Genomic DNA, 21,753 nt, shown 5'->3' on the forward strand with positions numbered 1-21,753 from the left:
CCTCTTAAATGATGTGTCTCATCAAACACTTCCATTTTGTGAGCTTTCCACCTGCCAGGTCCGTAAGTAGCTTTGAACAGACAGACAAACGGTCTTTCTACTGACTCATCAGAACCCTTTCCTCCTTTCCCCCCAGTCCCGGGAGACCTGGAGACCCCCTCCACAAGCAGCGGCGGCGGCAGCGGTGCGGAGAGGAGACCCGAGACGCCCCCCCGCGCCCAGCCCCAGGACGGCAGGCCTGCCGAGACCTCCACGGAGGCCGGCACCAGCACCGCCGGCACTGGTAATACCCCCGAGCTTCCTTTCCGTGATTCCTCAGAGAGGAAATGAATCTAAACTGCACAGTAGGTCCCTCGCTTCTTCATGTCCTTCTGAAACAAGCACACTTTCTGATCCGGACCATAGTGCCGATATCACCTCCCGTGAGTGACATCCTTAAGTGCACTTTTCTGTTCCGAAGGCTACCGTGGTCCTGCGTCTCATGAAGTGACACGGTCGATAGAAAAAAGAAAGTTTTGTTTTGCTTTTCCCGATGAGTTGAACTGCCAAAAAGAGCTTTTGTTCACAGTTTCCCACACAGTGTTTTTTTGTTTTCAGAGGTGGAATGGATGAATTAATAGATTGTTCTGCAGCTCAAGTCTTTGGTCGTGTTTGGCAGCTCAATTCTTTTATAGCTTTTATTTTATTTTTTCCCAATTTTTTACCGCATGATATACAGACAGTCAGACATTCAGAGGACGGTTATATCAGAATGCTGTAAGCACCGGTGTAGGCCTTCACAGGTAGGGTAGCGGGAAGTTCCAATTAGGGGGCAGCCATGTTGGCTCTGGGCTCTGCAACTCTAGGTTCTGAAGAGCTCAATCTCCACTTCCCAAGACCTGCCAGTTAAATTATGTAGGTACTGTAGTGGGAGGACTTGACATGTACCTGATATTACCTGTCGGTGCTTGGGGTAATCATATCTGTCCGCTTTAATTCTGTCTTGGCTGCTGTGTCCTTAGGCTTCCTCCAGAGCCCATGGTTTCTCCATACAGCATCACATTCTGCTAAATTTGTGGCGTGTAGCTGTGTTGTACAGGAGTAACCCCCATTACGACCTGTCTTGTCTTGCCGATCGATTCGCCAACAAGCGCCTTTTTCTTAATAATGTAATAACTATTGGGCCAACTGATATAGCTTTCTCCCCCCTGGCATCCTGTGCTTGAACTGGGAGGGTTTTTTTTTCTTTTTTTCATTTTTATTATTAATCACATTAATAACAAACCCTTGTATTAACCACAGGACCTTATTACTTGAAGGATTACATCCTGTAAACTCTCCCACCCCCTACCTTCCCCTGCCGATGTATGAATAGATCTTGCGCATCCGAGCGGATCGGATTAGTACATCGTAAACAACCATAATTTTCTCATAGATTAGCTGCTTGGCTGCTTGGGGTCTTCAAGGAGGCACAGAGTAGATTTTGCACAAAAAAAGCTCAACTTTCTTTGGACTTTGCCATACTCACCTTTGGCTGGCTCCTTCATGAACTGTAAACTAACTGGTTAGCGGTCACTGCCAGGATCAGTCCTGACTTTGGCCTACTCTAGAGCCAGCAGGACAACTCCCACCTACATACAGGACATAATTCAACCTGAGTCTACATGCCAAACTCCCCATTTTATTTTATATTATTTTATTTGACCTTTATTTAACCAGGAAAAACCCCATAGAGATAAAAATCTGTTTTGCAAGGGGGACCTGACATAAAACACTAAGTTACACGAGACTAAGTTAGACAGACAAGTTACAAACATTAAATGAAGAAAGAGACAGGAGTGTAACAGTAATTACAAGCAGTGCAGAGGTTAAAAACAGGAGCATATTTCAGTCACAGAGTCATACATTACATGAAGTCAGGAATTGAAAGAAATTAGTCAAGTTTAAGATTTTTTTGAAGATTGTTCGAACTGTAAGGTGCAAAATATCTGGAACCCAGCTTTCCAAACTGAGTATATGGATAAGGGACTTGAAAGAGTATCACATCACTGGAGCGGAGGTGATTACTATGCGTATTTCTAATCAGTAGACTGCTGAGGTAGGAAGGAAATAGACCAATTATTGTTTTGTAAATGAATATATACCAGTGGATCAATCTACATCTATGTAATGAAGTCAAACCAGATCATTTATTTAGCAGACAACGATGGGTTAATTATTTAGCACCTAAAATGAAGCATCTGAAGACGCGTCTCTTCAGACTGTACCTTACTTACTCTGACACTACTCCTTCGCAGGGTTACTCCCATCTTGGATCACTTGTATATTACATGTATCTTGATCTTCTAGCACTTTCATGGTAGACTGGTAGACATGGTAGACATGGTAGACTTTCATGGCGACATAGATCAGGAGGTAAGACCGATTGTCTGGCAGTCGGAGGGTTGCCAGTTCAAACCCCGCCCTGGGCGTGTCGAAGTGTCCTTGAGCAAGGCACCTAACTCCTAACTGCTCTGGCGAATGAGAGGCATCAATTGTAAAGCGCTTTGGATAAAAGCGCTATATAAATGCGGTCCATTTACCATCTTCATCTTGCACTTTTGTGTTACACTTGGACGATCATCTTGATGTTGTAGGTCTTTATCTTATCTTTATCATGCCTCACTTCTAGTTTCACTTGCCATAACTTTACTGACTTAGCCTATACTTTCTGCGTGAAGTAGATTTAATGTTCGTGGCTATGGACAACTGAGAATTAATGAGAATTGTATCTTATCAGACTTGTGTCCTGTAGTTGTTCCAATTACCTTCGGTATGCACTTATTGTACGTCGCTTTGGATAAAAGCGTATGCAGACTAAAATGTAATGTAATTGTTCTTTAGAGCAATTCAAATTATTCCTGAAGCACCAAGTTGTATAAAAGCCCAGCCCGATGTATGCTGTGGAAGGCTATGGACGTTAGACAAATGGCTTGATTTCAGCGTTGGCTTTCTTGTGTTATTAACACTAACAGTAAAGGAGTTACTATATTTTATGTTTGGCAGAATATGAGTTGTTCTCTTAATTGCTGGATTGTGTGTTCCCCCTTGGAAGGCTGTCAAATTTGTCTGTGGTTTCCAATTAGGCCATTTTAATTGCCCTTTCTGTTCCCTTCAATTAATCTACAGAAATAATGGTTCCAGAAATTCCAGCGGACAGCTGTGGTATTATTCCCTGCATTAAAGATGATATTGGTGTCTGGCATTCACAGTCTGCAAGGAAAGGAGCAGTGAATCCTGGGAACTTATAAAACTTTATTAGCTGACCCGCTATATATTGATATTAAGATAGAAAGGGGAAGGAGAAAAGGCGGAAAACATACGGTCGTGAATTTAAGTGGAACAAGCACCAGGGTCCTATGAAACCGTTCTCTGGTAATTTTTCTGTGTGCATGCCTGTGTGCGTGTGTGTGTGTGTGTGTGTGTGTGTGTGTGTGAGGTCTAAAATCAGCAGACTGTAAAATGTGGAGAGAACTAAGAGCGACTAATTGTTTGATGCGATTGTGTGTTTAAGAGCCTTTTATCCAGGCTTGTTTTTCACTGAAGCAGAGGCCAGCAGAGGTAAGACTTGGTTGTGTGAGTCTCCCTGCAGGCGCTCTCGCTGGCTGAGAGGTGGTTTCATTCTCTCCCCCCTCGCCCCCCAGGGGAGGCCTCCGAGTACGGCTCCAGCGAGGACGCCCTGTCGCGGATCCGCCGGCTGATCGCCGAAGGCGGGATGACGGCCGTGGTGCAGCGGGAGCAGAGCACCACCATGGCCTCCATGGGCGGCTTCGGCAACAACATCGTGGTGAGCCACCGCATCCACCGCGGCTCGCAGACCGGGGCGGACCAGGGCGGGGCCCGGGGCCCCCGGGGCAACGGCGGCCCGCGCAACAACGACGACAACGACGACGACCCCCCCGCCTCCCCGCCCGGCCCCTCCACCTCTTACCGCTTCTCCGGCGCCGCCGCCCGCACCCCCGGCGAACACGTCCGCGGCCACACCCGCATCCTGGCCCCCGTGCTGCGGCTGACCGACGGGCTGCCCGGCCCCCCCGAGCGCGCCGGGGCGGCGGCGGCGGCCCTGCAGTTCCCCCCCGACTTCGCCCCCCGCGCGGGGCCCGGGGCGGAGCTCGCCGCGCCCATGGACATAGACGACGTGTTTGAGAGCGGCCGCTTGGGCTCCTCCTCGCCTTCCTCCTCCTCCTCTTCCTCCTCCTCTTCCTTCTCCCCCGACTCCTCCCCTTCCGTCAACACCAACAACAATAACAATGGCGGCCTCGGCGGCGGCGGTGACCAGCTGGGCGACCCTTACAGCAGGTAGATTGGCGCACTGGCATCCAGCTGCTGAGGCGCACACGGGCCTGTGGCCAGTGGGCAGCTTAGAGGCGTGGGCAGCCAGTGGGCAGTGGAGACCTGCGTCAGAGACAGTGTTACAGACACAGGGGCGGTTTCTGTTCGATCTGACCCGGTGGCGTCCGCTCCACCCTCAGCCTTACTTGCTCGAGTATAGGTGCTGATATTTCTTGGGGCTCCCCCTCCCCTGCCTGTGCCCACCACACTAACCCATGAAAAAAAAACACGCAAAGCCCGACCCCATCCCTTCCTCTTCTTCTGTTACTGATGTTTTTCTAAAGCTATGGTATTTATTCAGGTCCTGGGGTGGTGTCCATTTATTTACATTGCACTTAAGAGTTTTGCTCAGACCCAGTCGAGAAAGAGAACCTAGTACTATGATCATTCCATGTCAAAGAGTTGTACTTGAATTATTTTACTACTAGGGCACCTGAGCTGGGTTTGCAATCCTTCTAATCCACGTAGGCCTGGAAAGCAGGTTAGTGCGTCCGAAGTGCCATGTAACTACATGATAGCAACACCTTACGGTCTCTTAAGAAATGTAGACGTTTTACAGAGGTCTACAGCAGTCAGTGCCATGTGATTAAATGCAGTCTCTTTAAAAAAAAAAATTACAAAAAAAAAAAGGCATAACATTACCAGCCCAGCAGCTGTGAGGTCAAATGTTTCTTAGCTGTAAAAAGAAAAAAAAAAGAAGAAGAAAAAAGAAAAAAAAAATGCTGTTGGCGCACTCTTGTTATATAACGCATTGATACAGTTGACTAATGGTTTGCTGCTTTCCCGCTGGAAACAGCAAGAGCTAAGCCAAGGTTCTCATGATGAGGACGACATACCTTGGTCCCTTCTTGCAGCTTCTTCCATTTTCATCCCCAGAATAAATTGCACGTCTGGTTCTTGCAATGTTTTGTTGCGGCAGATTAAAGCTACCGTGGCCACATTCCTTGAAGTGCGAAACGAAAAAAGAAAAAAAAATGCTGTTGAAAATCAAAAAGATCGAACATTTTCCATTACTCTGATAACAGAAGTACCTGTAAAAGCATGTTTTCTGTAATGCTGCATCTAACAATTAACAAGGGAGCACTATAAATATTGAAATGTCGTGTTTTGCTGATGGAACGTACAGTATAGGTCGGAAACACACCTTGCAAAGGTATCATAGTTTTTAAAATAAAAAAAGGAAAAAAAAAGAAAAAAAAAGACAAGCGTGCCGTAGTCCTTAAGGACGGAGGTTCACTCTGATAAGCACCATCCTTCCTGTCTTGTTGCACTAGCAGTTTTGGACCAGTGGACCAGTGGTGAGGGTTAGCGTCAGGACCGTCCCCTCCCCCCCCTTCGATGTACTGTAAACGTCCGGATGCGGAATCCGATCTGCGCCAGCCACTGGTCCTCAACAGAAAAACTTGATCTCCTACGACCCGAGGTCGTTACCACTAGAATTCAGTGAAACTTGACGGTTGACAAAACCCCCACCCTGCCCCCGCCACCCCACCCCAAAGACTTGACAGCAGGTTTGAGGGTTAGGGAAACTCTTAAAGCCTTAAGAGCACTGGGGGAGGCAGGGAGCGTTCACAAAGCAAACGGGGGCCTCTGTCGAGGCCTTCGGCCAAGTCCCAGCTCCAGCAAAAAGCAGCGCTCAGACGCTCTGTAGAAGAGCACGTGTGTATGTGTGTGTGTGTGTGTGTTCGCGCGCGCGCAGGGGGGACTGACAGCGGGCTAATGTAGCATCGGTTCAGACGGCTCTGCATCGATGCTGCTGTCGGCTAGTTTGACCCGGGGCGGAAAAAAAAAGGCTGTGAATGTGAATAATGGCCGTCCACTGAATATGCTGATCACAGAACAAAGCGAGTCCCTGCTGAACCGTAGGTCGAAAGAAGAAACTTGAATTTCTCAGTCCCTGTTTTTATGCAGTCCGTCACTGCCCGGCCTACCTACCGAGCTGCAGATCAAAGCCTGGTCTCCGGCGCTGTCTGGCTAGCGTCTCTGGCCAGGCCGCGTCCAGAGCTCGGCTTACATTTCAGTCATGCGTCTGAGGAAATTTAGCTCTCGGCTATAGAGGGGGTCCCGTTCCCCAGAGCTCTAGCAACCAACAACAGCGCCCCCCCTTCCCCCGATGGTGTGGTCAGACCCCTCTGCCTTATCTCGCCAGCCAGGCCCGTAGACTTGAAGTACACCCTCCGTTGTCCTTTTTAAGAACAAATGTGATGCTCTAGACACAATACGTCTGAAAACCAGAAAATGCACTCAAAACAGTGGCATATAATATAAACAAAGTGGGGAAAAAATGGTATGCTTTAGCTATCCAACAGAAGCCAATTTTTATATAACCATACACATTAGTATGATTTGTTTTTGCAAGGTTTATTTTTTTTTGTTTTGTTTTTTTTTTTTAAATGCTATTTATTGTGAGATATGAGAAAGTAACAGACAACCATGTCACTGTACCATCTGTTTTGAGTATCTTTGTTTGGAAAACAGAATGAAGGAACCGTTTCGAATGGGTTGGTATGTGGGCAGTGGAGGACTCTTCTAGGCAGAGCTCAGCAAATTATTAACTGCATGACTGGAAGCCGCAGTTACGCTCACGGAAGAGTAGGAAAAGTTACAGGAAAAAAAAAAAAAAACTGAAAAATGTGGCGAGTGGGTGGCTTGTAAGAAGCATTACACTTTTTTTTGGAATGTTCCCCCTGGCTTTACTTGATTAACTGGACTTCTTTAAAGCACTCTGGCTATTGTTTTTAATGGTAGATCGTCTGTGTTTTTGTTGTCGATCCTGTTAAATCCCCCCCTTTTTTTGTCCATCTCTAGTCTTCCCCTGAGACAAATGGGTACATCTCTGTACATAATGCAGATCTCACACACACACACACACACACACACACACACAGCACACAGAAGAAATCTGTCTCACAAACCGTGGCAGTTTTATGATACCAGACAGTAATGTTGGTTAATTTTAATTCAAATTGTACTTTATGATTTTGTTTTCTTTCTTGAAGAGAAGTTGATAGACTTCACTTACAAGAATGTACCATGCTGGCCTGGGAATAAGCACTGTATGTGTGTGCACCCAGATGTGGGCTGGTGACCAATGATCCTAATGAAACTGTCATACTAAAGATAAAACTGGGACAGTGTGGAACGAATTAATTTCCTTTTATTTGCATCATGCCTGCATCTGGGGTGCTATGTTTCAGTATTCCCATCATCTGACACAATTCAACAAAACCCAAACTTGAAAACAAAATATGTTCAGAATCTTGCGATAGCCATTATTTTTATTATTTAGTTTTTTTTTTTTTGTTTTTTTTTTTTTTGCTGGATTTAGTTTGAACCATGATGGTGTAGTTTACAGCAGTTCTTGTAATCAGGTGGCAGTGTATAGTGAGAGGGGTAGTCCATCCAAGCAAAGTTACTGTGCAGATCATTTGTGTTTCTGAAGTGCCGAGTCAGTCCAGGTGAAATACCGGTGGAGCTATCCGTCAATCAAGGTTGGACACCTCAGGCCATTATTTTTAATCGTGCCTGAATTTTACACCTTTGAATGAAAAGGGTCCGTGTCACTGAGGAAACGTTGTTGCCATGACAACTTTTTTTTTTTTTTTTTTTTTTAACAGGCAGCAGTGGCAGAAAGTATACAAAGAATAAAACAAAAGAAAAATGCATGCCTCAGACAACTTGTTTTGTGCCTTGAGGATGGTACATAGCGGACATGACTGACCTGCTAACGGAGCTGGGTTATCCGGGCTCTTGTGGACATATAGTTCTGCTATGTTTCCATAGCGATTGCTAACCGGGCCTTTATTTGAAGTTGAATGTATGCTTCACACAGCCACAAAAGGATTTAATCTTGTATATAAGTGGTTTGACAATTAGCAGTGATTTTTGTTGTTTGTCGTTCTTTCTTTTTCTTCGTGTTTTGGAGTTTTTTTAATATTTTGAAACGAAGAGGCTTCGCTGAGTTCTGTAGTCGGTGTGCTTGAGTAACGGACAATCGGGAAAAGGCGTGTCGAACCCACTTGCTTTAAGGATCGTGCAGACTGAATGCGGATTAGATCCTTTTTACACACGCGCCCGCGCGCACACGCACACATACGCACACACACACTTATATGTGAGTTGTAAATAAACTAACGTGTTAAAAGTTGAGTTGAGGAAAGGTGGATTCATGGTTCAGTCCTTATGTAATATATGTAATATACAGCCAATGCATACATGGTTATCGAATTACTTGAACACTGCAACGGTAACCACGGTTTTGTTTTTGTTTGTTTTGGAAATTTCAGTTGCTTTCTTGTCTTTTACTGAAGTCATCCAAATGGTGGGAGGTCGGAATATCACTGCTAATTTCAAACCTTGTCTTTTGGTGTGTAAAGTATACATTTGTGTGTTTTGTTTTTTTTTTTTGTTCCTCTGGGAATGGCGTGATTTTGCAGGTCATTATCAGTGGTTTCCTCCACTGGTTAAAATTAATTCAGAAAGTGTGCTAATTATTTAAGGATGCAGGCCTTGTGGGCTTGTATGCATCTGACATTAAGGCCATTGCGGGAAGGACTCTGCTCCTTTCGTGTAGTACAGTACTTAGGTTTTTGGCCTCAGACTGCTGGAAGAAGTAGACAGTGGAGCAGGTGCATTTTAAAAGAGGAAAAATGCATTCATAAGTTGCAAGTTGTCACCTAATCTTGTTTGAACACTCCACCATCAATTTGCTACTGTATATGCGCAAGTCTGAACCAGTCTAAAAACATAACATAGGGCATCTCACAGCTTCTGCGTCATCACTGGTCTTTCTGTTGTGAAATCTGACTTGATCGACAAGATACTTTCTCATCACTGTTTTCCGATTGACTCATGACCAGAATGAGTTTTTGTTTTCAGTGTTGTGTTTTCTTCTGAACACATTAGCCTTCCAAGCCTTAAATGTTTTTTAGTTTTTTTTTCCCTCCATTTTTTTTGTATGGTCCCTGAAAAAGTATACCTCTGACTGTACATCAAGAAAATGTTTACATCCCTTTGTCATGAAGGCAAACTTGCGGGACCGACACTTGTCAGGTCCTGTACAGCATTGCTCAATTCGACAGATTCAAATCAAAGTATACACAATCAAGAATTTTTTCCCCTCAATTTCTTCACAACCCAAATGTAATGGAACTCTCCTCAGTGTTCCAACCAAAAGTTTAGTAAATGCTGATAGGGGTTTTTCACTCATTGAGTTTAATTTTACTCTTTTAGCCAGTTTTTAAGGTTTTTTTTTGTTTGTGTGTCACCAATCACCATGTACAGAAATGCCTTGAAGTGGTTTTTGGTTCATTATGTGGAGTTTGAACCTGATTTGTTATTTTTCAGCATTGTTGCTTTTGGTATTATGGCAGAATGTCATCTTGTGATCAGGAAGAAATGGAGCTCGTTGGGAGTGATTGTTTCTCCTTTGAATTGAGTTAAGCTAAACCATTGTGTTGAATTAAAGAGGGTAGATATACTGCCACACTTGCAGCTTGTCAGATATGTAGCACACTCATCAGTGGTTCATTTTCACTGTTCATCTGTTGCAGTATATGCCGTACACTACCTACATAGTCTTGGTTAATTGTTTTATATTTGCTGGTTTGCTTTCCATCAGATTTCATATCTTTGTATATTACACATACACATTCTCTCATCCGGTTTTTCTATCTGCTCCGCCCTACGGAATGGGATATGCAAATTTTAATTTTTCATTTTATTTTAATAACTCAATATGTAATTGGATTTGCACAACACTTAACTTGAATATAAGGATTTCAGCACTAGGCTCTGCTAACCACTTTTTATCATGACAATGAAACATGGTATATGCTTACGAATATTCAACAGGTTAACTGCACAACTTTGCTTACATAGGCTGTCTCGGAAAATGTAATCTTTGTTTCTTGAAAATGCAGTAGAAAGACGAGATTCATTGCACCGTCCTTCAGCTGTTCCTTTACATGCATTTTGTAACCCTCCAAGGGGGCTTTTTTTTGTTTTTTTTTTTTTTTTGTGCAGAGCAGGTTTCATGTACCTGGTATCTTTCTCTCCCTTGTCTGCATGTTATCTGCTGACTGTATGTGTAGTTAACAAGGAAGTGTCTTTTTTGTAGGAAACAATGTGATTTAAGGGTTTTTGTATCTATATTTTAGAAGCAAAATGGAGAATAATAGTCAAAGTGCAACTAAGTGCTGTGGGAACACCAAAGATAATGAAAATAAATAATAAAAAAGGAAACTTGAAAAGAGGTATCCGTCTGCTTATTCTGCGACAGTGGGTCCTACATCTGCTTGAAGGAAATGGCTTGCGGAAGTTCCGGCAGTTCTCGGGCGTTTTACAAGGGCACTTTTCTCCAGTGCTTTCGTAACAATCTGTAATAATTATTGGTTAGCGTGCATTTTGATTTGAAACGGAATAGCTAATTGCACTCATGGGAGGATGTTTTTTTTTTTTTTTTGGTTCGGAGTGCTTTTCAGCTGGTGCCACAGAGAAGAGGGCGCATTTCTCAGAGACAAACTTGAGACACTCATCCATTAGCATCATCAAGGAATCCTGCAAAACAGTGCAGCAGATACACGTTCATGTGCCTGGCGCCAGCTACACACGTCCCTAACTTGATAGATTCTGAACAAACAAGTCAAGCATTTAAACTGCTCCTACCTCAGGGATTTCCAAACCATCTGAGCTCATGATGTAATTAATGAGCAAATATTTTATGTGACTTAACACTTGTGGTCAAAACTTGATAAGTAGTCAAATACATGTTTAAAGAGGTTTAACTTACATGAGGAACTGTGTGTGCTATAACTAGTGCAGTATGTGCAATAGATACTGTATTTAATTTTAATGGTGTCGATGCTAGAAAATGTACTAGTCATAGTAAGATATTCCTGTTTTGTACATTCAAAGCAACCTCAATCCTTCCGACAGCCTACCACTTTTTCTCAACCCACAGAGTGGGAACCACTGCCCTACATCTAGGCTATTCCATGCCGCAACACTCAATTTGCCATGTAATATGTCTCTGAGCTTAAGCTTCTATTTCCTCTGCTACCGTTATCCTGAAATCGGGTGAATTCAATTGACTGATGAGTACTAATGTTTTCTAAAAGTTACTCCTGTTTCTGCACAGGAGTGATGTTTGGAACAAATATAAAAATACATTTTATCCAAGTTAAAATTTATAGTTGGCAAGTAAAAAGGCATTCTTTCAATGTTGAAAGCCCTGAAAGGTCTACGTTTTTGTTCAAATGTAGCCTGCATGTCCATAGTCTTCACTGCAAGAAACTGGTAAGCAAATGCCCCAGTCACATTCAGCCAGGCCCCTGTCTGGGTTTAAAGGAAGAAAAGGGGATTGTTTCTACAGCAGTTGTGGCCATTAGCATCCACTTTGAAGCAGTGACAGCTCTTTTCCCGCTAAAAGCTTGAGGAATTTGGTGAGCAAATGCGTGTCCGATTAGAAAATTTCAAAAGCTTTTGAGGCAAGAAGGCAGCATAAAGAGTTTCCTCTGAGGGGTTGGGGAGTTGGGGTTTCAATGACCTACTCAGCTTTTATTTTCTTTTTTTCATTTCAGTCTGGAGATGAACAAAGACGTTGTCTGTCTGAGATGCCATTCCTTGCTGCATTCCATTCCTTGGTCTGTCAGAAGGGGGGGACAGAGTTTTGGGAGGCACACGTTCCTGGGTTAAGCAAAACAGGCGGAAGTTCACTGATCCAGAGTGAACATGGTGGGGACACCCCTCGTATCCTAGATTACAGGAGCCTGGAAATGTCTTCACCCGAAATCGCGCTAAATTTTGTGGCTGTGACTAGGAATGGTAATGGGCATCTAGGTGAGTCTGACATCCAAGTGTGGCTCGCCTCTGCAATGTTATTAGCCCCTATACCCCCTCTAGGCATCCGCCGTGGCACAAAACCATTAGCCTAGTTAGAGGACAATGGGTATAAGTCAGATCCTACCTCGAGGTGGAAAGCCCAGGGGTCGTGAGTAAAAGCCCTGCCATGTGTTTCTTCCACCCATGAACACGGCCAGCTGATTTCTCTCCTGGCTGAAGAATTGCGCTAATTAGCGAATCCAGGCAACTGGAACAAAACACCCGGGGAGGACTTTTTGAACCTGGATTTTCCACCTCTGCTGCTATCCTTCAGGCTGGAACTGCATTAGTTCTCCCCAATGGCATGGTAGGCACAGTTATAATCTGTGAGAGATCAGCTTCTCCTTTAGTCAGTACTGTCTCTACTGTAGTACTACATGGTATGTGAGGTTTTAATATAGCGTGTTCACAAAGATGTGCATGATCTTCAGCTGTAATGTAGCTTTTCCATGTAGATGTAGTGACTGGAGAGGCATAGCTGATGATTTCAAACTGGGGATAAAATAAAAGCATGACAAAATTTCATTTGCATCTTTAGATAGAACACAAGTAGGTTTGTAGATATACAAGCAGGGCCTTAAACTGTTAGTCTACCAGTGTAGTATATGTGTGCTTATGTCACTGACTCTGATCCTGATGATCTATTCGGGAGGGTATTGCCCCAGTTTGGCATAGAACCAAAGCACATCTGCTCACGAATGCTTCGGAGATGAAAATGAGGACATGGCTACCTAGCATTTTTTCTGTTCAGCTATGCCTGTATTCGTTGCCTGCATGCCCAGTCAACTGGGGTCCCTGGCAGCAAAATGGCAGTTCTTATTAAATGCAGAAAAAACAGAGGACGATGGTTGGCATCGCCGTAGCAAAGCTTTAACATGCAGTGCATATGTCACTGCTCATGGACTCGCTTCTCTCCTGGGATGGCAGTAAACGGTCTGATACAGGTATGGGGGCCTTACCTGGCTGCAGCCCAGGGTAGAATCCCTCTGAGGCTACAATTAGCTGGTATCTCTCTCACTCGAGTCTTCGCCTCATTTTTAATCCGATCTTTTTTTTAGAAGTGACACCATTTCTGTGTGCTTACACCTCTGAAATCGATTGCTCTTTTGACACATACATTCCTAATAAAAAATCAATAAATAAAATCCTAAGCTTGCCTTAATTCTGCAGTGTGAGGAAGGGATTGTTTAGACGCGTGTATTCTTAATTGGGAGCGTATTTCCAAATACTGTTAGAATTGATTGCACTGTCCTCTGCCACTCATCTTAATTTGAGTGTAGGATGTGGGTTGTGATGTGTAAGTTCCTTTTTGTATGGCTCAAAGCAATGAAAGATTGATTTTACCAATAGAAAAATAATTTGGCTCGCAATTGAAATAATATTTGTAATCAAACAAAATCTTTATACAGTATAACATCTTTATACAGTATGTACTGAATTTAATTTTGCAAGGAATAAATTATCAGGGTTCTATGGAGGTCTTTCCCCTGAGGTTGGTTACTAGTATTCAGAACTGAGTGGATCAGAGGTGGCAAATCAACGTTCAGAAAGTATAAGTCCTCCCCAGTATTATTTTCCAATAACCTAGTTGTGCTAATTAACACAATTCTTCAGGTAGAACTGATTAGCAAAATCAGCTGTCTGAATTGGATGGCACGGTGGTGCAGAAAGAAGGTCCCGGGTTCAAGGTTCACATTTTCTCCTTATGTCCGTGTGGGTTTCCTCCAAAGGCTTGCAGCTTAGGCTGATTGGAGAGTCTTAATTGCGTGTAGGTATGAGTATATGGTGTGTGTTCCTTGCAGTGGATTTTATGACCTGTCCAGGGTGTATTCTGGGATACATGCTGGGATAGGCTCCAGCCCCCCAGTGACCCTGACCAGGAATAAGTGGGTTAGATAATTGATGTATGAATGGATGGTTGAGTTCATGGGTAGAAGAAACACGTGGCAGGATTTTGACCTTCTGACCTCCGGAGGCAGCCAGCCCAGATCTTAGAGTGCCGTAGGGTCTGTTGGCTTCTGTTCTTACTTAATTGATCAGTTAAAGCAGTTAATTACACGGTTAACTCTTCTCACCTGGTTACTAGGGTCTAAAGTGTTGTATTTAAGGTTATTGTACACTAACCATTAGAAACAGACTGCCAACGGTACTATGCATCGGACACAAATGATGTTAAAACTGCAAATTAAATTGGTTGGTTATTTTACGAGAGGAAAAACAAATCAGTTGGTACAGTGCCACATCTGTGTGGGCAACCACTGCTCTACTGCTTTAAGATAAATCAGTTTAACCCCAGTTTAATATTTTCACAAAAAGACCCTATCTCTCTCATCTTTTATCACTTTTCTGTTTGCACATACACTGTATTATAAAGTTAAAGACTTTATAGTGTATACATTTTTATATTTTTTTATATTTATTTTATTTTTAATTTTGTTTTTTTCCCATCAAAAAAGTCTCCTCTCCACTCCCATAAAAAATTTGATTGGCCTAGAATGTTATCTTGGAGTTCATATTAAAATATACATTGTTAATTAAAACCCCCGAGACCTTTCTGTATCAGCATTGGTTTCTAAATTACCTTCCCTAACACTGCTTCAGGCTACAATAATATCTACTGCCTCATACAGTGTCCTGAATTATAAAAAAACATAGTTATTTTCAACTACTTTACATGTAAAAAAAAAAAATTAAAAAAAAACCGAACATTTTAATATATCTCAGGAATATTCATATCATTAGGCGAACATATATCAACTCTGCCAGATACTATAAAGATACAAATCACAGTCACACTGATATTGGGGAGGGCAGGGTTTTCCATTACATGTTTTATCTACCCTTTTACTGTAGTTTGAACTCCCTTCACTAAAACGAAGAGCCTTTCCTTACAACATATTCTTATGTAATCTATAATTGCAAATGAATAGACAGTATGACATGAATGAAACTTCATGTCACATAATGGGATTTCCACCCAGTTAATATAAATACAACTCCATTTGGTTTGACACATTATATTATTTAAAATGTCATTACATGGCCAAAGGCATAGCTACTGCACTCTGATAAACATGGACATTCCATTAAGGCAAACAGAACATGCTTTTCCTCCTACCCAAGCCTGTATTAACTACATCAATTACTTTTTATAGACTTCAAGACTCGGATCTTGATTTTTATTGGTTTATTTTTTCAATCACTTTTTATTTGCTAAACTTACCAAGCTGCGTTTATGAAGGAAAAAAAACTGACACTTGCATTTGAAGAACAAAGTGAGAGTTCAATTCAATGCTAAGTGCTATGGATAGTTATAGAGAAGATCAAGAGGCCATTATATTGATGCATAGAATTGAATTCCTTGGACCCAATGGATGCATTGTGGAACCTCCCAAGATAGTTTCTGATGATTGCTCCCCAACCTGATAAAATTCCCCTTTTCCTCACTTTAGAGCTGATTCTGTAATTGGGACATTCAATATATGCCTGTTTATTATGATACAAGGTAGGATTGGTCTCTACTTCCAATGATTTTTTTAAAACCAATAATTGAGCCCTTGGACATATCAATCCATTTCTCGCGCACGCACCTTTGATGAATTTCTGAAAGATTTTACTCAGTGGTTGTCAGCTTTGTCTTATACTCATGATAAATACAAACTTTGAGATATATTTCAAATAATGAGAATTTCTTCATCAAGATATATTTTTAAGATAAACATATCACATGGGTGAGGCCTTTTTTTTGACCTCATTCATATTTTAATCCTAAGTACTACAGAGCCAAATAAAAATTGTGCCACTTTCCCAATATTTTGGCATTTATCTGTAATTGTGATGCACATCTTTTCTGAATAAAAATGTCTCATATTTTGTGTTAAAGAGTTAAAGTTACATTTACCCCAATCCACGTTCTCCTTTAAAAGTGTACACAACCATTTTAAAGATTTCAGAATAGTTTTGACAAGTAACTACTCCCTGATTAAAAAATACATTTAAAAATGTCAGCCCCTAGTTTCAATGATGTAAACAGGATTTAGAAACTGATACAATTTTATTTCAAGTTGCTTGGATTAATTAGAACTTCTCCCCAGATTCGTCTTTCATTTACTAAACATTTTAACATTCATTATTTTTTAGATAGGCTACTCACCAGACTTAATTCTCGTGTGTATGGTGTAGCAGGGTGGTATCAAATGAAATGATATTTTTTGTAACCCTCAGTTACTTGGTGGGTTTTACTTTCCTCAGTTCCATGTGGGGCTGCTAATAGGGGCGACATAGCTCAGGAGGTAAGAGCGATTGTCTGGCAGTCGGAGGGTTGCCGGTTCGATCCCCCACCATGGGTATGTCGAAGTGTCCCTGAGCAAGACACCTATCCCCTAATTGCTCTGGTGAATGCAAGGCATCAATTGTAAAGTGCTTCGGATAAAAGCGCTATATAAATGCAGTCCATTCATTTACCATTTAATATTGTCATGAACCACCAGATGCAAGCGCCCCTGACCCAAACCTGCTCCATGAAGAGCCAGCACCATCTTACTCACTTCTTTTATTCCCCCATCTGCCTCATCCACATAACAAATAGCAGGTGTGCCCAGTTAAGGTGAGCTACTGCTCTCTCGGCCCTTTGCTATACTCACTCAGTCAGTCCCACCAGCTTATGACAATATCAGCAAACACGGTTTGCATTTGAGGGAACCCTTATTAGATTAGACCTGTCTGGATGGAGACGGACCCTGTTTGGTAACATAATTAACTCTCCATTTGTACAATAATAATCTGCCACCTGTATTTTTGAGTTCTTGTTTTTATTTTATCTGATCCAGTTGTTTTTTTTTTTTTTTTTTTTTTACATTCCTTCCCATAATCCTCTAAATTTGTACAAAAAAGCTACCAACCCCGTCTTGGCTGCCCCATTCATTCCTGATGACAACAGATTGTGAGACAGTACAGAACACAAAGGTGTGATTTCACTCATGCACTGACATTTGTGTTATAAATCCTCAAACTCTGAGCGACTGGGGGACTCTTTGGGAATTAGACATAGGCATTTTTATGGATCAGCAGGGCACTGTCATATCCCTGTGCTTGGCAAGATTTAGACTTCTTCACTGTATCTGTCTCATACACACCAAATTAGCTAAGATTTGTATCTAGCAGTTGGGTGCTTCACATGTTATATATTTTGAGCCCTTTCTCTCCTGAAAGTAATAATTGAAGAGAACTTTAAATTATTTCATTTTGTTATAGCCTGGCTACTGATCCAACCAGAGCCTGTTTTAGATGAGAAGGCTCTGATTTACAAAGTGAGTTGGGAGAGGATGTCTATGTTCATTGACCCTCTGCTGCTTATATTGTCAATTGAAATCGTCTAGTACTTAACCCATCAGTATTTGTTGATTTAAATAACTGTTTTCTGAGGGTTTTTAACTTTGTATGATGCTTTCTCTTAGGAATTTAAGTTTTTTTTTTTTTTCATATATTAGCAATATTGAAATAGAAAAGCATAGTTTTTGAACGAACCATGTAGTGTCAAATTATGTTAGCTTCCATTGTAGAGGATTAGTTTTATAACTTGAAAAGAAAGAGCCATGTGCCATTTTAAACTGACGGATGGATGGAGAGAAGCTAGTTCCTACTGCGATTAAACAAACAGCAGCACAAGGGAGTAGAAAGGAGAGGGAGTCTTCAGATCTTAGCAGAAATTGGCCTGACTGCAAAAGCAGCCGAGCTCTCCAATCTCCCTCCTGATTGGTCCCCGTGGGATAAAGCCATGTGTCCAACAGACTGTTGAGCTTTGCAGCGGTAGCTTTCTCTGTGAGAAAGCACGCATTACTGCGTTCAGTTAGTTCTAAAAGTTTCCAGTGGTTGAATGTAGATTTAACTGTCATTATAAATTGGTCAAAACTACTGTCAAGAAAATGGTAATTACAGACCCTGCTCCAAAATGTAGGATTTGCATAACTTCCTGAAGAAATTCTTTTTTCACACACCATGAATAATATTCTACGTTTAAGAACTTTTAATCTAAAATTTTCAACAGTTATAGATTTGGACATGCTATTACCTTTTTCTTTTGACCTACAACGTTACAATTTCACAGCTGACAAACCTGGTTTTGTCATTGATCTGTGGGGATTTGACCTATGAGAATGTCATTATATTCTCACTCACATTAACTAATTTATTGGACTACGTTTTTTTATTATTATTACATCATTGCAGAATGGTACATTTTCTTCATCATAATTCAACTCCAGCTATTGAGAGAAGATATATTAGGGGTGAAGACATTACATTTGGGTCTCATCTCTCTGTATAGTTCAACTCCAGCAAGAGATGGGACATAATTTAGCTACAGAAACATGAAATTGATGATTCTCTTTCTTTTTTTTGATAGGGACTCAAACATGTTCTTTTGGGGTGGCACGGTGGTGCAGTGGGTTGCAATTTGCCTGAGCAAGAAGATCTTTGGTTTGAATCTTGGCCTAGGCCTTTCTGTTTGTTTGTTCTCCCCGTGTCCGTTTGGGTTTCCTCCGGGTACTCAGGTTTCCTCCCACAGTCCAAATATATGCAGGTTAGTTTAAGTGGAGAGTATGAATTGCTCCTAGGTCTGAGTGCATGAGTGAATGGTGTGTGTGCGTGCCCTAAGATGGAATACTTGTACAGTGTGTATTCCTGCCTCCTGCCCAGTGCATGCTGGGATAGGCGCCAGCACTCACGCGACCCTGACCAGGGTAAGTAGGTTAGATAATGGATGGATGAATAGACATATTCTTTTGTAAAGTACTTTCAGAATGATTGCTTGGTTCTGCAAAGGATGGATACCCTTTGATTCCAGTAAAATGTCAGAGATACCTGTATTATGTCTGCGTTTGTCATATAGAAGATATTTACATGATGATATTAAAATGTTTGCATTCAGGGAAAAGGAAAGTACTGTAGTCGCAGAAGCAACAAATCTGGTGTCTTTTTTTTACAAGTAATGTTTTGGTACCTGCTGCTTGTGTAATTACTATTTGATTATTTTTTTTGCTTTAATGTTCTTGACAGCTGTTCATGCAGTGCAGGATGTTGTCGTTTTGTTACCCCTGAAGCGCAATAGCTGTAAGGTATGCACATCACCCAGGTGGGTGCGACACATTGGTGGTGGGTGAGGTGAGTTCCCCTTCATCACTGTAAAGCACTTTCAGCATTCGGAAAAGTGCTATATAAATGCAAGGATATATATATATACCTGTCATAGCACAGCTGGTGCTGGTGGTTCCCTGCCCAGGGTATGGTTTTTGCAAGCGGGCTGGTTTGGTCTGGATTGACTTCCAGGATCGGGTACTGATCGGGTGCTTTTGTAGCAATTACCCAAAGTCCTCTAAATGGGAATTATACAGTTGTATGCTGATGTTGCACCAGTCGCACTGGTCTGGGAATATTGTTGGCTAATTCTGGCATCGTTGGTCACATAACTGGTGAACGCCCAAAGGTTCTCTGTCATTGTAAGTCATCATAGATCTGCTAAAGTAATGTATGCATTTGCATCATGGAATGCCACATTGTAATCTTTCTTGTAAGGAGATGACTGAGAACATCATGGCGGTGTGCATGTAAAAAATGTTTTCAGCTTGAATCTAACTCTTCTGCAGAAATCATGCCCAACAGTAATGTTATACCTGAGTTCCATACCACATTTACAGCTAAAAGGAGAATTGAATTTGCATGTGTCCTTCTAAACGCTATGACTTCACATGCTTCTTAATTACCCAGAGTCTTATTTTTCCAGTACTCAACGTCCCCATTCATTTTTTCTGGCCTGTTTTTTTTTTTTTTTTTTTTTTCCAAAAGACCAGAGATGGATTAAGTAAGCCCCCATGTTTTCAGCTTGCTTTCCATTCCCCAAGGACAGGCTATTTTTATTCTCCTTAATTACTGATCTCCTGTTATTGTAGTAAAGTAAAACATACCATAGTATGTCTGCAATGCAGAACCTAGCCATCATAAATTTTGATCCAGGCAAATAAAATAAAAATGAAATAAAATAATTAAATAAATAACTGTATTAAATAAATTTAAATAAAAACTACAATCAGTAGTTTCATTAATTACTTACATGGGTATACAAAGCATGTCTCAAAATTAATATGATAAGACAACGGCTATACTGTTCCTCAAGAATATTTTAAAATCTTCAGGTTTTTTTGATGTTGCTTGAACACAGTCCCTGCAGTTAAAAAATGAATCTATTTACATTGTGTTGCTGATCAGCACTCCTTTGTACTCATTTTATACTCATTGCACAAATGCACTTGAGTTAATATTACTGAAAAAGTGGTGCAATTTGACATTGGTACCATTTTCTTGATTTCTGTAAGTTCATCATACTTGTACATGCTCAGAGGAGTAAGGCCTTAATCCTGAACACACATGGCCAGGTACTGTGACAGAAGATATATACTGAATAATATAATATAATATATCAAATTATTTGGTAATTACCAATGGTAAAATGGTAAATACAAAAAACTAAAATTGCGATACTTTGAAACACCTCTTCAATTATCCAGTAATTGAAGTGACTACCCTATAATTATCAAAGGCTTAGGTTGAGTTTGTGTGCTTCCTAGGAATTTAGATAGGATAGGATCTCTGTTAGAACGTAAGTCGCCAAGAGATTAATACATGCATTCTTCACTAGCAGACTTGACTATTACAATGTGTTCCTCTGTGCTATTCCAAAACAAACAACTAACTGGTGCAAAATGCTGCAATGAGAATGTTGACAAAAGCCAATAAGAGAGCACAAATGATTTCATATACAGTTCGATTTGCATTGGTTGCCTGTGAGTTTTAGAATTCATTTCAAAGTCCATTTGTTGGTTTTTAATACACAGAACAGTTTAGCACCCAGATACATAATCAATATTTAAATATATCATCCAAAACAAAAAATGCCTTCTAATCAATAATGATAATAAACACCATTGGTTACACATGGGACCTACTTGGTTAGAGCTGGTGTTGTTTGCACCTCTAATTGTATTTAGTATTATTTCTTGTGTAGCTGCTTATGAAACAAGAGGATATTGTTTCTTGAGACTGATACAGGCAGATAATAGGCAGTCTTCTTATATGGAAACATGCTGATGTCATAAATGTGAGGCCGTATTCTATTTGCCATGGATAGCTTCAAGCAAGTCTGCATAATCATATGCGCTTAACATTTGTGTTTTTCCAGATGGAGCAAAGCTCTATTAAACCTGTCCAAACAAGACTTTTCCAAATATTACACAATGTTGTACTGTGAGACATATGCTGAGCTTCAAAAGAAAATGATCACTCATGCATATTTGTATTTAGAAACTGCACAGATCTAGAAAGGGGAAATATTTTTGGCATAAATTGATCATTTGGAAACACTTAACATCTGAGTACTGACATTTATATATTTCTGATCCATAATACCTTTAATTTCAGAAAGGAGATGCTGAATCTCTGAAAGACTTGTTCATTGATAGCATTCACTGA

General features: G+C 41.3%; 1 protein-coding gene across 2 annotated transcripts in view; it reads left to right on the top strand.

The window, feature by feature from the left end:
* Positions 1 to 10,601, top strand: part of LOC135255306 (activating molecule in BECN1-regulated autophagy protein 1-like) — a 106,436-nt gene extending 95,835 nt beyond the window's left edge. For both annotated transcript variants that reach the window (XM_064336296.1, XM_064336298.1), the window contains exons 18-19: positions 137 to 283; positions 3,663 to 10,601. In XM_064336296.1, the coding sequence (XP_064192366.1) occupies positions 137 to 283; positions 3,663 to 4,321 (806 nt within the window). In that variant the 3' untranslated portion in view covers positions 4,322 to 10,601. The remainder of the gene's footprint in view (positions 1 to 136; positions 284 to 3,662) is intronic.
* Positions 10,602 to 21,753: the final 11,152 nt, after the last annotated feature.

This window comes from Anguilla rostrata, chromosome 5, assembly GCF_018555375.3.
Source record: "Anguilla rostrata isolate EN2019 chromosome 5, ASM1855537v3, whole genome shotgun sequence".
NCBI classification, from domain to species: domain Eukaryota; kingdom Metazoa; phylum Chordata; class Actinopteri; order Anguilliformes; family Anguillidae; genus Anguilla; species Anguilla rostrata.